The 15,812-nt window shown below is 37.1% G+C and overlaps 1 protein-coding gene across 2 annotated transcripts in view; it reads left to right on the forward strand.

Annotated features, from left to right (window-relative positions):
- CFTR (CF transmembrane conductance regulator) overlaps positions 1-15,812 on the forward strand; it is a 165,883-nt gene that overhangs the window by 110,604 nt on the left and 39,467 nt on the right. For both annotated transcript variants that reach the window (XM_046670741.1, XM_046670742.1), the window contains 3 exons: positions 4,097-4,247; positions 5,160-5,387; positions 8,129-8,229. In XM_046670741.1, the coding sequence (XP_046526697.1) occupies positions 4,097-4,247; positions 5,160-5,387; positions 8,129-8,229 (480 nt within the window). The remainder of the gene's footprint in view (positions 1-4,096; positions 4,248-5,159; positions 5,388-8,128; positions 8,230-15,812) is intronic.

The following is a 15,812-nucleotide window of genomic DNA, read 5'->3' on the forward strand; positions in this document are numbered from 1 at the left end:
AAGGTGACCTAGAGGGTACCGCATTAGGACTCCACAAATGACAGGACTTAAGGAGTGTTGGGAGTTAAAGACCTTGGCTCTTGGACCAGGTTTGAAAACAGCTTCCTGTCTGGCTTAGGGCAAGCTTCAGAGAGCAAATGCCACAGTCTCAGTGATATCCTTGGAGAGACAAGTTAAAACAGGATGCTGCCCATCTTAGGATGAGTCATTCTTTCCTCCCACGCCCTTTCACCCCCCACCCCCCGCCAAATAATAATACTTTATTTGAGAGAACCTATGAAACAAAATAAGGGCCACTACATTTGTGTATATACACAACCGACATTGGCAGGTACAGAAAACCCAGACTGTCAGTTTGCCTCCTCTGAAGGGACTGGCACAATCAAATGCACGAAGTGTTCCCAGTGAACTTTAGCATTTGGGATTTCCTTCAGTTGCTCTGTTTAGGGATGTAAGTCAGCAGCAGCTGCTGGAATTCTTTGACGCTTTGGGTTCACGCGTTTGAAGGAGCGTATCCTGGGTCTTTCCTTAAGCACTGGACATTTGTTCCTCGTTCAAGGAGTGTAAATGACTGGTTCCAAATGTGATATTATCAAATCAGGTACAAACTGGAACACGGACATCTTGATATGATTAAAAAGGATTCACAAATGGTGGCCCTTGATAATTTTTTTCCTACTTTTTAGTCTACTGAGTATTTTCTGAATCAGGGTAAGGCTCACTTCAGTCTCTGGGAGAGCTAATTTTTAAATATTTATTTTGTAAATCAACACTTTTTGACATATGTGATGGCTCTCCAGTCCTTTCTCTTATGGCAGTTTGAATAGTTTCTGCTCAGCTTCTAATGTTATTGGGATTTGTTAGTTGTTGCTTCCCAAGTGATCGGGCAGGGGACTTTTATTTTAGTTTCCCTATTTTATTTATAAAAGGGTCTCACATTAAGAAAGCATAATACATAACAATCTGATACAGTAAAAATCCAATTAATTTTGATTTTGTAAAAAATTCATCACAGGGATCCTTTAAATTGTGAGCTCCTCTCGTTTTACTTAATTATGTTCAGCTTAATGAAATTTCATTCCAGTCACAATATTTCAGGAACAGATCTTTTACATAGAATATGGCACACTTGTAAACTTCCTTTTTTCAAAAACTTCATTTCTATTTACTCTGTTTCCTAACATTTGATAATGTTTTGGCAAATTTGCTTTCTGAGTTGGAACATTACGTAATGAAAACGAAAGATCTGGGTTCTGTTTTGCAGATACCACTATTTATTTTACCTTGAGCAAGACAACCTCTAAGGGTCTCAAGTTTCTAACATGGAAAATGGGGAAAATAAATCTGGTGCTGGTCCCTTTCAGTCTTAAAGTTATATGCTCAGACTGACACACTGGAAGTGAACCATGCAGGAGAAACTTTATCTTGAAGCCAAATGGAAAAAAACTATATCCTAGAATCCTACTTATCTCCATGTCTGGGAGAATAGTTTTTTTCATGAAACAAAAGCTTACATATTTTAAAATATCAAAACCTTCTATTCTCCTCCTCAAAACCTTTAAGTTTTTTTGGATTGCTTCTCTCTTCTCCTAATATACGATTACGCGCTGAGTTCAGTTACTTTGATCTCTGCTGTGTCTTTCACATCTTTTTTCCCACATTCATTCTGTTAATCTCAATCCCTTGCTTAAAAATTCTCAAAGACTCACTATCATTTATGAATTAAATTTCAAATCTGGTGTTCATTGCATGGTTCTGAAAAGGTATTTTGTGCTGCTTTGGTGGCTGAAAATGTGCTGCTCACTTTCTAGGAACATGGATGGATGGTGCCTGCTAGTTTTTATGTTCCATTGATTTTTTTTTTTCCTGAGGAAGTTTAGGATTTCGATAAGGATGAATGAGAATTAGAAGTCTGTGCTCACATTTTTGTCTTGTCCTGAAGTCCTTCTATTTAATTATTCGTTTTGTTGTCCTCTCGCTAATTCACCTGATCTGAAACGACTTGTTTCTAATCCAGTGTGAATTAAAAACTAGGATAGAATTTAAGGCTTCTTTGTGTAATTAGAATATCAAATACATTAAACCAGTGCCTTTAATTTTGTATACAGTACTAAATTATTAAGTTCTGACCTCAGTGCCTAAGGATGGCATCTTATGGAGCAAAGAGAATTATTTTCCTCAAAGGTTAGACTTATTTTTCACTTATTTTTTGATTTGGGCTATCTTCTGGATGGTTATAATTGCTGGAAGTCTCTTTCATGAATGTTTCATCACTTCCAAATGTCCCCACTTTTTTCTGCTCTTCTAGAGCCCAGTGTGATATCTTGGCCTGTTGACTACCCAATCCCAACTATTCTATCATAATACAGTTCCCGTTTCTTTCCTAAGAATCTGGACCATATCAACAATCATTCAAAAAACATTTGGGGAGTTTGGCGCTTTCTCTTTTTACTGGTGGCACTTGTAGGACAAGAAAGGAATAGGGAAGACTTTCCTGAGATTATTGAGCCATCATATGTACTTAGTCCGTTGTCTGGCACAGCAAAGATTCATCTGCATATTCGTCAAATGAGTGAGGGGCTGATATTACAAAATCTGATGATTGGAGACCTAAAGGCATTTTCCCTTAGAAAAGTATCACCGAGATATGATCATCTAAGGTTTTAGATGAAAATAACAACCTGTTCAAACAAGATTTATGCAGACCTTAGCTATACCTGGTCTCCACTCCCACTGACCAAAATGCTCTGTGTTTCACTGCATCAGCTGGAAAATACACATGTGACCCAAGGAAACTGGTAGAGAGCTGGCTCCCTGATCATATGGATGTTATAATAGGTTGTTATATACATATATATAAAAAATAGGATGTTACAATAGGTTTGTTTTTCAACCCTTGTTGCTGACAATTACTTTATTTATACTTTATTCAAATAAGTTATTTTGGAGCAAACATTAGCATACATTTTTTTCTTTTTAAAATGTCTCGATTTATGTCACACAGAAATATAGAATTTAAGCCTTTAATTTGATCCTGAACAACATCAATATGGTTAGCTTGTTTCTGAGACTGCCAACAGGGATCCATTTTTTGGTGGATAATGTGAAGAGAGATCTGCGATGGGTGGGCTTGACTGAAACACAAAATTCAGTCAACATTTTGACAACATATGAGATAGAAAAAGTTGCCTAACTTCAAATTAAATCAGCCGTTTCCAAAAAAAATTTTTTGAACCCTTAGATTTTCTCCAGTTATTTCAAGGAATGGGAACAAGATTGTTGGGAGGGGAGTAAAATTTATTAAGTACAATTTTTTTCAATCTTAAACGTGACGAAACTAGGTTCAGAGAAGTTAAGTAGCTTGCCTAAATGACCAAGCCTACGGTTACACCAGGTCTTTCTGATTCAAAAGTTTCCAAGATGATGCCCAATTTTCAGAAATTGTCTAAACAACATAAATCCTAAAATTTCACATTCCTACTAAAATTATCTCAGAATGAAAGTGTACTTTAAAAGAGGGCCAGGCTAGAAAGAAATCATATTCATTTAAAATTTATTTATCAAACAACACTTTAAAGTGTGTGGAGAATGAGAATATTCTGAGATCAGAAATCACCATGTTTTTGAAATTTCAAAATGTTATACTGAGTGACCTAAATAATTTTTTGAATATTCATAGAACTTATGAAAAAAGTGTCTCCCTCCTAGTAGGAAGATACTTGCTCCTTATTAAGAATGAAACCGGGGCAGGCCCGGTGGCGCAGTGGTTAAATGTGCACGTTCTGCTTCGGTGACCCGGGGTTCACAGGTTCTGATCCCAGGTGCAGACATGGCACCGCTTGGCAAGCCATGCTGTAGTAGGCATCCCACATCTAAAGTGGAGGAGAATGGGCACGGATGTTAGCTCAGGGCCAGTCTTCCTCAGCAAAAAGAGGAGGATTGGCAGTAGGTGTTAACTCAGGGCTAATCTTCCTCAAAAAAAAAGAGAATGAAACAGAGTGTGAAGAGCTTAGTTAGAAATATGTAGCTGATGTACCTTGTCCCCTTTGCAGTGTGAAAACGTTTACTCACCAAGGTGTTTTCTTTGACTCTACAGTTGTTATTAATTGTGATTGGAGCTGTGGCCGTAGTCTCGGTTTTACAACCCTACATCTTCCTAGCAACAGTGCCAGTGATAGCTGCTTTCATTATATTGAGGGCCTACTTCCTCCACACTTCACAGCAACTCAAACAACTGGAATCTGAAGGTATGACACTGAATGGGAATGCTCACCTTGAAAAATATCCACAAGAGCTATTTGTGATTAGTATTAATCTGCTTTTCCAATTTTTCCCCCTTGTAAGCTCTTGCCTTATATAACAATGACTTTTTAAAATGTGTGCATATAAAAGGAAACAGTAAAGTACAAAACCACATATTTATTTTTGTTAATTTATGAACATTTGACTTCATTTTGGTTTTAAAACAAGTGTAAAGACTTTTACCAGTGTTAGTGTATAGGATATTCATTTATAATTTACTTATATAAGTTAAACTTAAAAATGATCATGCTACTGTTACTGAAGGTTTGTCAGGGTTCCCAAATGATACTGGACAAAAGTCTTCCCTCTGACTTGTTTTCAGACACTCTTGCTTTCTCTCCAGGGGTCCGCCTTTTTTTGTGCCCCCAAACACTGCTTGGGCTGTGTGGGAAGCCCATTTTTCGGTACCAGCCTTGGTGTGGGTGCATTTTCAGGGGATAAATTTCCAGTGCATTTCTGCATTGAAGGTTATTTGCTAAATTAAGTTACATAAACTTTTTTAATTGAGACCTTGAATAAATTGTTTTAAAAGAAAAACATTTTCTCTCAGCAGTGATTAATTTAGGATTAGCCAGAAAAACAATGCCCAGCGGTAGCCAAGGAAAGTGAATCAATAATGGCAGTGATTTTATAACAAGTTCCCGTACATGGTAGCTGAGTGAAAAAGAAGGGTAACTCGTTAAAAAAGTGACAAATTTCATCTGTGCAAAGTATGGCACCAGAATGAAGAACCTCTCTAACAAATGACATGTGTTGTTTGATTTCTCTTTACACTAAGCTTTTTAAGATACGTGGTAGTAAGAATTTGCATTATGTATTTATATGATTTGCATTGTCTTCGTGGGAATATCTCACAGGCAGGAGTCCAATCTTCACTCATCTTGTTACAAGCTTAAAAGGACTATGGACACTTCGTGCCTTCGGCCGTCAGCCTTACTTTGAAACTCTGTTCCACAAAGCTCTGAATTTACATACTGCCAACTGGTTCTTGTACCTGTCAACACTGCGTTGGTTCCAAATGAGAATAGAAATGATTTTTGTCATCTTCTTTATTGCTGTTACCTTTATTTCCATCTTAACAACAGGTACTATGAACTCATTAACTATTTAAGCATTTAATGTAAAACTTTGTCAACCAATAAAATGCTACCTTCTTACAGGTTACAAATTTTATCTTTAAACAGATTTTTTGGGAGTTTATTAATCATGAAATTTTTTCATTCTGTGTTTAACAAATGATTTCCTTGTATTTCTGTTGTTTTACTGTCAAATTAGAGCTATCTGTAGTATTATCCCTGAGGTACAGTTTGAAAAACGGAGACACAGAGAGTATCAGATAACCAATCTGATTGAAAGGAAAAAGTCGTCTCTTGACTCTCATATTGGTAAATGATCCGGGCTTTAAAAATAATAGATCTCTTTATTAAAGAGCTCTCTGAATAGTGGAGAAGAAACATCTACATTTACACACTTAAACACACAAAATCCCCATTCCTGGTAAGTTATGTTCTTCTAACTAGCAGTTGGTGCAATTCGTCATCCTAATGGGAATTTTGCATAATGAAAAACTGCTGTAGAAGTGAAATAATTTAGAGAAAAGTGCCATATATTTCAAATACAAATGTCCTGAATTTTAGGATCTTTGGGTGAAAAACACAAAACATTTCATCATAAGTAAAATGAAAATCTATGTAGACAAGTAAACTCTCCCAATTTAAAAAGTTGAGCTACCGAGCTATAAGAAGTGTTGAAATATGTTACATATGTGACAGTGGACAAAGATTCAGAGCAACTGCCAAATCTGAGGGATCGTTTGATTTTAAAAATAGAATCCTGCTCTAACCAAATGAAACACATGTTGGAGTTACAGGCGTGCCTTGTGGGGACCCAGCGTAGGAGGCATGCTGGGCTTCCAGAGGACGTGGAATAGGTGTGGAGAGTGCGACTCTACTCTTCTTCCCATCTCTTGAGGCCAGATTGAGGCCCGTGTCCATTCCTTTCTGTGGCTGCTTCATTCATTTCACTCTCTCTAAAGACTAGTTCCCCTGGTGTACCAGGGCTGTGCCACAGTGACTTTGTATGGCCTCTTTATTCAGCCCCTTGAATTAACAGCTGAGTTCCTCTGTCCAATTACACAGTCCTGGAGAGAACGGAAAATAAGCTTATTGTGGCTCGGGAGTGCACTTGCAACCCATGCAGCTGCTATGAGGGTCGCAGGTTCCCCACATCCGTTGTGCTTTCAGCTAGGGCAGAGGGAAATGACTCTATGAGAGGGATATAAGAGGGCAGGCAAATGAACTAAATCCTTAGCAGTACAGTAATTTGGGGCAACTTGAAAAAAATTGTTTCTTCTTAAGTTCAGAATTTAAATTTTTTTTCTTTAAGTTGTTTGAAATAGGATCAAAGAGGGCCAAATGAACAAAGATTTGTGAACAATGAATTCAAACCAATATATCATATGCTGTAACATAAGGTTAAGGATCTGATTAAGTCCCGATTTACCAGGGGTGATAGTCAAAGCATTTAACAATCAGCCTAGCTCAGGACTTATCAACCTGATCAGGTGCCCAACCAGAGTGAATGTTAGTCACGCAGCCAATATTGACCCTGCCTCTACTGGCCTTCAGCCATATTCACTCATACACTTAACTTCTCAAAGACCCTCATTTTCCACATGTGTAAATAGACATAATCATAGTACCTATCCCATAGATTTGTGGTGAGTATTAAGTGTGACAATTTGTGCAAAACACTTAGCATAATTCCTGGTCCATAGTAAATACCCATAAATCTTCTATTACTTATTATTGTTATTATTAAAATTTTATCTTTCTCTCATCTTAAGCTTCAGAATGAGTAGTATATTGGGAGCCTGGATAAATCTTACATTTAGAATAAATGATTTAGTACTAAAAGCACATACCTGCTGTCTATGGCTTGTCTTCTGTTAGAGGAATTGTGGAAGCAAAAATGTCAATAATAATAGAATGAATTATTTCTCCCAATTTTAGAACCCTATGACAATTTTATCATGCATTACAGATGCAAAGATGGATTCCCAGCTGAGACTTGGTAACCTAAAGTTATAATAATTTAAGTTCAAAGAATTCCTATTAGAAAATTTTTATGGCCATAAATACTGAATATTGATGAATTTTTATTAGTGGTCCCCTCCAGCCCTGAAAAACTACTTACTCTAATTAAACACTTAAGTATTGTTCTTCCTGGGTGAAGTAGTCATTTTTTAATTCTTTTAACATAAAGGGCAGTCTGTCTTTCCAAATGGCAGACCCGGGAGTTCTGACTTCCCTTTCAAACTTTAAGTCCACTTTCTTCCCTCAATATCTGATTAGCAGAGAAATCCTCCATGCCAAGGCATGAAGCACATCTAAGCATCTTCTGGGTGCTGCTCCAACACACCTTTCTCCTGCTTTTGACTTCTTTGTGGAGGAACTCATCCAGACACAGGACTTCTTGTCCAGTGTAGTCTTTGAGGGTATTATTACCTACAGAGTAATAGTAGAAGAGATAAACATGGTATTTACTCAATACCAACAGCCCTTTAAATATCTGAAACACCTTTAAAAAGGGCAACTCTTTCCTAATATTCAAACACTCTGGTTTAAAATGGTGGTTGAATACTTACTATATTCAGGGCGTTATTACTAGTGGTAGAGGCTGTGGTGAACTGAAAGAAGGTTAAAATTGGCACAAAATTGAAATGTGACTTGAATATGGTATATGCCCCAGGAGAGGTGTAAATAAACTGGTTCACAGAGGACGGAGATAACATAAAGTTTGCTCATATGTTTTTTTCCCCCTGTAGGCGAAGGAGAAGGCACAGTTGGTATTATTCTAACTTTAGCCATGAATATCATGAGTACGTTGCAGTGGGCTGTGAACTCCAGCATAGATGTAGATAGCTTGGTAAGTAATTATTATTATTTTTTAACTTTTGTGAAAAAATTCAGACAAACCAAAAAGTGTAGTTAACGAGGGACAACCAAATAGCCAAGCTCCAGCTTAAGAAATGAAACGTTAGAGATAAATTGAAGGCTGCTATGTATCTCTCATTAAACCCACATCTCTTCTTTCCTCTGCATAGATAGCCACAATCAAGATCTAGTGCTGCAGCGAACCTTATTGCACAGTCTTCTTGCCCAGGATTTTCCTAGGACAGATACCCAGGAGTGATATTGCTGGGTCATAGAATTCACCCACATTCAACTTTACTAGATGGTGCCAAATTGCTCTGAAATCCTTTGTATCTATTGGTACTCCCATCAGGAGCGTATAAGAATTCTCGTAGGCCCATAGCTTCAGCAACACTTGATAGTGTCAGACTTTTTAAATTTTTTTTTAAGCTGGATAAAGTTCTTTTTTATTTTTCTGGGAAAGATTCACCCTGGGCTAACATCTGTTGCCAATCTTCCTTCTTTTTTTTCCCTCTCCAAAGCCTCAGTGCATAGTTGTATACTCTAGTTGTAAGTCCTTCTAGTTCTTCTATGTGAGCTGCTGCCACAGCACGGCTACTGACAGACAAGTGGTGTGGTTCTGTGCCCAGGAACTGAACCTGGGCCGCTGGAGTGGAGCATGCCAAACTTTAACCACTGGGCCATCAGGGCTGGCTTTAGACATTTTAATTTTGGCAATCTGATGGATGGGAAGTGATTAGTAAGGAGATGGGGCAGCTTAATACATATTTTTTGGCCATTTTGGTTTCCTCTTCTGTTAATTGCTTCTTCATGTTGATTGCCCGTTTTTCAAGTACACTGGGGTTTTTTTCTTAATTGATTTGTAGGAGTTTGTAAATTATGGATCAATTGTGAGTTCCACACATTTCAAACATGATCCTCCAGTCAGTGGCCGGGCTTATAGTGTCTTTGAGGAAAAGAAGCTTTTAAGTTTAACGGAGTTAAATTTATTAATCTTTTCCTTTATGTTTTGTGTTTTTGGTATCTTGTTTAAGAACTCTTTCCCTATCTTGGGTTTTCAAACTTATCAGCATTACATTTTTCATAATGTTTTTTCTTATTTTTAAAATTTCCAGTCTTTAGTGATAGCTCCTTTCTCATTCCTAGAGTGTTTATCATCGTCTCCTCTCTTTTTACTTGACAAATATTGCCTCGCGTTTGTGTGCCTCATTGGTCTGTACAAAGACCACATTTTGGTTTTGTTGTTTCTCTTATCTTGGTTTCCTAGAATGCGGAACCTGCAGTAACGTATGTGAGCTAACACTGTGTCAGGGCACAAATCCCATGGCAGCAAGAGTGAGAGATAAAAGGAAGCAAGGCAGATTTCCCACTTTTATTTAAAAAAACAAGTACATAATTTTCAATCAGACTGTCTAGTTGGACTAGATAGCATCATCATCAATTTCTGTTAGTCTATCTGGAGTACTGTATTTAAAATCGGTCACCCTTTACTGGATTTGTGGGGAGTCTAGAAGCCCAAGTTGAAAAGACTGTACCACACTCTTATTACACTTTTTGCTTAAATTCTTTTCCCACTTTCTGAGACAGTTCACATGTTCTCAAAGTGCACACTTTCATTCAGCTGTGAAATTTGTATAACCAATTTTTGTCGGAACACATATCATTATAAAAAATATCTCTAGGGCAAAACCAAAACTTTAATGCCTTCTTCTTGCCCATAAGTCTTAATATTTTATTTAATCAAAGTGTTTTAATAATTTATTGAAATGTAATTTAACCTTAACATGATTTATAGTAGTTTAATATATTCTCTCTTTTCCTTTAACATTATTTTTTGAGTTTGACCAGCTTCCCTTAGTGACTCCGTTCATCTCCTCACTTAGCTCTTGGGGTTGAGTCTGATAAATGTATGTACTTATTTAAAAATGTTTGTGTCAGAAAATAGCAGGAGAATAGTAAATAAATATTGTGCTTGCATTTATTTAATTCTTGGTTCAAACTTTCTACAAGTTTGACTTTGCAATTAAAATCCTCATGTGCTTCATATCTTTTTTATCTAAAAACATCTCTTTACCTTGTATATGCATGATTCTTTTCTCTTTGACATATTAATTTCCTGTTTATGTAACAGCCTCTACACACCGATGTCAAAATCTTTGTTTGGTACATTTCTATTCTGTATCTCTAGTCCCATTAAAGTTTCTTTAAGGTATTTTTACTTCTCTAGTTTTTCACATGGGTATCCTGGGCTTTGTGACCTGTGCTTTGACATTGTGTCTTTCATCTTTTGATGTAAAAAGATCCTTGCAAAGAACTATTATGTTGTAATACATTGTATGAAAAGTATCAATATTTGCATTTGATCTCATTTTAAAAAGTCGTGTTCTTTTGTTTGACTATCAAAGTGATCATGTTAGTTTTCATTTCCCTGCCAAATAGCATAAGTGGTCTTTCCTGGGCCTTTGTGGGCATTTATCTAGTTATTAATTCCCATCATACTGCTTTCACCCATGTAATTGCTAAAGTTATACAGTAATGTTTTTATTTTCACCTGGCATGTGTTGAGAGCAGGAGGGAAGATAGCTATGCCCATCACATTTATATGATGTTAACAAGAAAGGTTCTTGTGACCTCTGGAGTAAAAACTCAATGTATTCTTATTTTACTTTGCTGATTTGTTAACTGAATTTAGATCTGAATTTAAAATAAGAGAGTGTTTTGTTTGCACACACTTTTAGCTTTTCAGTGCAGAGCTACTCAGAGGAAAAAAATGTCTTTAGACTTAGAAAGAATATTTCATTTACCCATCTGGCCTAATTTTACACAGAGTCAAACATTAACAGAACTATGAAGTTATAAAAATGGCAATGACTTTTCTTTTACCGCTCATCCATTGCTTACACCCAGGTGCCTAGCTTTCATTAGCTTTCAACCAGTAAAGGTAATATTTGGATGATAACACTTCCTCATTGCTACCTCAAGTCACTATGTATTTATGACTGACTCACATCTCAAATATCGGTCCTCAAAGTGGCCAACAATTCTTTTATTACATTTTCTAATAAATTTTTTATTCTCTAAGATAGTCCTTTCCCACCTTCTTGTCTCTTCGCAGGTGCTCCAATAATGCCACCCCCTTCACTCTCAGCCAATGACCTTGCTACATACTTTGTAGAAAAAAACACATGCGACCAGAAAGAATTCCCCCATTTCCCTCCACCAGTTGCACCACCCTACTGTAACTCTACTCATATGCTTCACCTTCTTTCTGTGTCTTTGCTTCTATTTAAAGGCCTGTAATACGCAATTAACCCCATTTTGTGGGATCTTTCTTCCTAGGAAAACTACTTTCCCATGGTCTCCAGCTAACACCCTATTTTTCTGACTTATTTATAGAAAACTTCTTGAAAGAGTGCCTGTCTCAGTTTCCTCCTCTCCATTCTTTCCACAACCTACTTCATTTCATTTCCGTCACTTCCATGACGCATGACCAATATCTTGCCAGAGCCAATGTCCCTGTCTCCCTCAGCCTCTCAGCAGTATTTATGCCATGGGTACATCCTTTCTTCTTATGATGCCTTCTTCTCTCAATTCCATGATGCTATTCCTACCTGGTTTTCCTGCCGTCTTTCTGATTCCCCCTTAGTCCTCTTTGTTGGCTCCTCTTCTTGCAGATCTCTAAACATCAGCTATATTCCAGCCCTCTTCTGTCTACATTCTCTTTACCTGTTGTTAAACTCCATGCTTTCAAAACCTTCTCTCAATGAATCACACATTCCTGTCTCTAGTCTAGACCACTCCCCTGCTTTCTAAACATATATCCAACTACCAGCTTGACTCCTCCATGTGTTCATAAAACACAGCGATAGAATGTCTTCCAGTAGACTTGGTATTTTAGGGTGTAAGTTCTCGTCCAGAGTCTCCTCAAAATACACGTGGGATATTAAGGGGCCATTCAAAGAGAACAGAGCTTCTATTCTACCTACTAATTTGTCTAGCTTTATATAGCAGGTTGGAGAAAAATTCATCTGAACACTGTCACTTTGTGAACAATATAGTTTAACAGGTTGTGAATCACCCCAGAAATTTAAAAAATAGTAAAATTATCAGAGTCTAGTTTAGTAATTCCCACTAGAAACCCACATGTTAGGGGATTTCCAATTATTTCAATTGATATCACAATGTTTTAAAAGCTGTTATTTCTAATTCACTCTTCATTTTAACATGAATTGTATATATGTCTCTCTGTTCATTTCAATGGTATATCATACCATTCTGTAGATGGGATGAAAAGAGAAGTGTTAATTCCTTTCAACTCCATACCTCAAGTATGATATGGTTTATAGTTGTTATTACTAAAGCTATTATCTTAAATTTTTTGCATTCTTAGTTAACAAAGCTGTGTACCGATTATTTTTGGATTTGCAAGATGCCTGCCATTTTTAGTACCATAAAGCTTCTCTTTCTCCTGTTCTTAACTACATAAGCATTATTTATCTTAAATAGGCAATGCATAGCTAGATCTGCCTCCATAAATGAATGAAGATTAAATAAATAAATAAGAGCTAAAGAGTGCAAAGGTGATGGTTCAGACTTAGCGACATCAAGCCGTCTGGTGACTGATAAATTGCCCACACTCATAGTCTCATTGCTAGAATGAGGCGGTGGACAATTCATGTCTTTTCAGGGCTATCTACCACAGAGTGAGCACAACTAAAAGATCTGAGCATGTGGCTGTTACCTGCTTCCTTAATTTTCCAACTGCAGCAGCAGATGAACCCTCCGTGTTGTACTGTGTGTACCTAATAACACAGAGGGAAGGGAGCCACTAGGATGAGCACGGAAGACTGTGCATCTGCAGAGCTCACATTTAGATTCCAGTTAATGAGGGTCCAGAAAGTTCTTACAAGATTGATGCAATCTGAGAAGAGTTTTCTGTCAATAGAAACTCCCTGTGTTTCTCCTTTGTCCTTTTATTGCTCATGTTTATTTTGAGTTCCAGTAAAGATCAAATGACTGCTTATACAATGACCAACAAGAAACCTGATGGCAGGAGAAAAGGGGAACCTGGCTTTTCTTTTTTGCTCCGGATGCCTCATTCTTTTGTGTCGAAAGTAGTTTCTGCCATGAGAATCTGAAGGGAGGATTCATTTCTCTGATCTTTTCTTTTTTTGCCTCCTTTTAATGGTCTCTTGATCATGTCTTTCTTTGTTTTCCTGTTCCCATGAATCTTTGTGGTGTAGTTTCCACTCATGACCTCTGCCGCAAGTCTTCTTTCCATCCCACAGAGGGGCTTTCCATTCTGTGTTCTACTCTGGCCTTACCACCAAGAAGTTGTGTGGCCTTGGGCAAGTCACAGCCCCCTTGAGGGCTTCACTTTTCTTGTTTGTAAAATGAAACAGTTTGATTAGAAATTTTTTAGCATTTCTGTCAGCTCTAACATTCTCTTTCTTCTGAACTCTTTCCATATGAAAGGTATTTCAACTCTTGATTGGCATGTATGCAGACATTATTCCAGATGCTCACAGGAATCACTCATATCTGCCACTCTCCCTAAATGCTAAAGTCCAATGATTCTGTTATTCATCACTGCAGTTGTCAGAGCTAATCAAAGAACTCTGAACTAGTGTGTTACTAGAAGCCATAAAGAGAGAGAAAGAAAGTGGCATTAAGATGGTCTTAAGTCTTGTATTAGTAGGAGAGACCTATGAGAATCCTAAGAGACTGCTGGAATGTTGGAAATTTTGTTGAGCTCTGTGCCTGTCACTTTAACTTCCTGGGTTTAGATTTTCTCATTTGTACCAAGAAGGGATGGATTAAGTCAGAGGTTCTCAACCTGGCAGCATATGAGGAATCTTTATAAAAATACAAATTACTCAGGGTCCTCTCAGACCAATTAAATCATTTCTCTTGGTTGGAAGCAGGGTAACTGGGCATGATGAATATAGTTTTTAAAACATTCCAGGTGATTCTAATCTGTATCCAGACTTGTAAATCACTGAATTAAGTGAGCTCTAAGATTCATTTTAGCTCTGATTTTTTCTGAGTCGTGGCAGGAGATCATCAAACTTTTTCTACAGTCAGATAGTAACTATTTTCAGCTTTGCAGGCCAAGAGTCTCTATGGCAACTATTCAACTCACTCTCTGTAGGGCAAAGCAAATGTAAACCAATGAGTGTGGCTGGATCTGGCCATTGAGCAGTAGTTTTCCTGACCTCTGGTCTGTGGGATGGAATTTACTTTGGAATTCATGGACCATCAGCAAATCATTTTTGTCCTAAATATAAACCAATGATGTATATAAATCTCTACAAGACATAAAAGGATGATGTTTAATGATAGAGTATATTAGGGAAGCCACAATATTTCATAATTAAGATGCTTAGAGAAAATCTCATTAAAATAGTAAAAACCTTGAGAAACTATTTTGAGTTGTTGTTTTAGACTCCTCTTCTTGAAATTTCCTTTGAAGAATTTTTGATACCACATAGACCCAATTGCATTCACCAAGCACTTGCTGATGGCCTGTCATATGCTTTTAAAAAATAGTAACATGAGATAGAGTGTAAGTTCAAGTTTGAGTACTAGATTCAATGAGTGATGTCAGAGCTTTCACAGAAAAGGATAAATGTGAGAGTCTTCCTTTGCCTGTTGGCATACTTAGTACTATGATTACTAAAGCTTTTTATTGAAAATAGGCCCCAACATATTTGATACCTCCGCATTCGTTTAGGATAAGTCTTTTGTCAATAGTCGTAATGGATTTTCTTTCTCTTATATCAAGAATAATTTCTCTATTACTTCTTGCAGTCAGGAAAAGTGACATTGATTTGCCCTAATTTGTCACAAGTTACAGCATGTAAACTATTTGTGTAGATAGCAGGCTATAATAATTTACAAAGGGTTAGAGTTTATAGTATATTATAAGTAACTCATTTATGCGGTTAATAATTTATAGCAATACTTTGACTTTTTACATGCTCCAGGAGCGTAAATAATAGATGTAGAAAGATAGACCAGAGTTCCAAGAATATGTTTTGAGCAGAGTCTGTTTTCATGATAACCATTATCTCTTAAGTCTGTGTGCATGGCCTAAAGCCTACGCTGATGACTCCAACGTGGCCTTGGGTTTCAGGTCTGTGTTAGTGGGTTCTGAAAAGCATTTAGTTTGGGTCTACTAGGAAGGATCTATGATTTAGACACTTGAATCTCTCTTTTATGTACTTCACCTTTTGAAAATTTCTCTTGTAAAATGTGTGTTTTTCACATTGTGTCAGTTTTCCAGATGATTCTTTTCACATTTATTTCTTGCAGTCTGCCTGTAACAACCAGTTATGAAATCTCTTCCCACTGTTGCCAGTCAGATCTCAGTCCTGTGAAATATATTTTCCATTATCATGGCTCCTGGGGTATTATGACATGTAGTTCGGGCGTTAATGCATAATTTTGATGCTCTGGTTTCTAAACCATCAAAAGGATAAAAGGAAATAGAGCAAATAGTTTTGTGAGGGAGAGGAGCCTGGCTTCCTGAGTTAGAGAAAAGATCTTTAGGCCTTCTCTTCCCTCTTTTGTCAG

The sequence above is a fragment of the Equus quagga genome, chromosome 8 (genome assembly GCF_021613505.1).
Source record: "Equus quagga isolate Etosha38 chromosome 8, UCLA_HA_Equagga_1.0, whole genome shotgun sequence".
Classification (NCBI taxonomy): domain Eukaryota; kingdom Metazoa; phylum Chordata; class Mammalia; order Perissodactyla; family Equidae; genus Equus; species Equus quagga.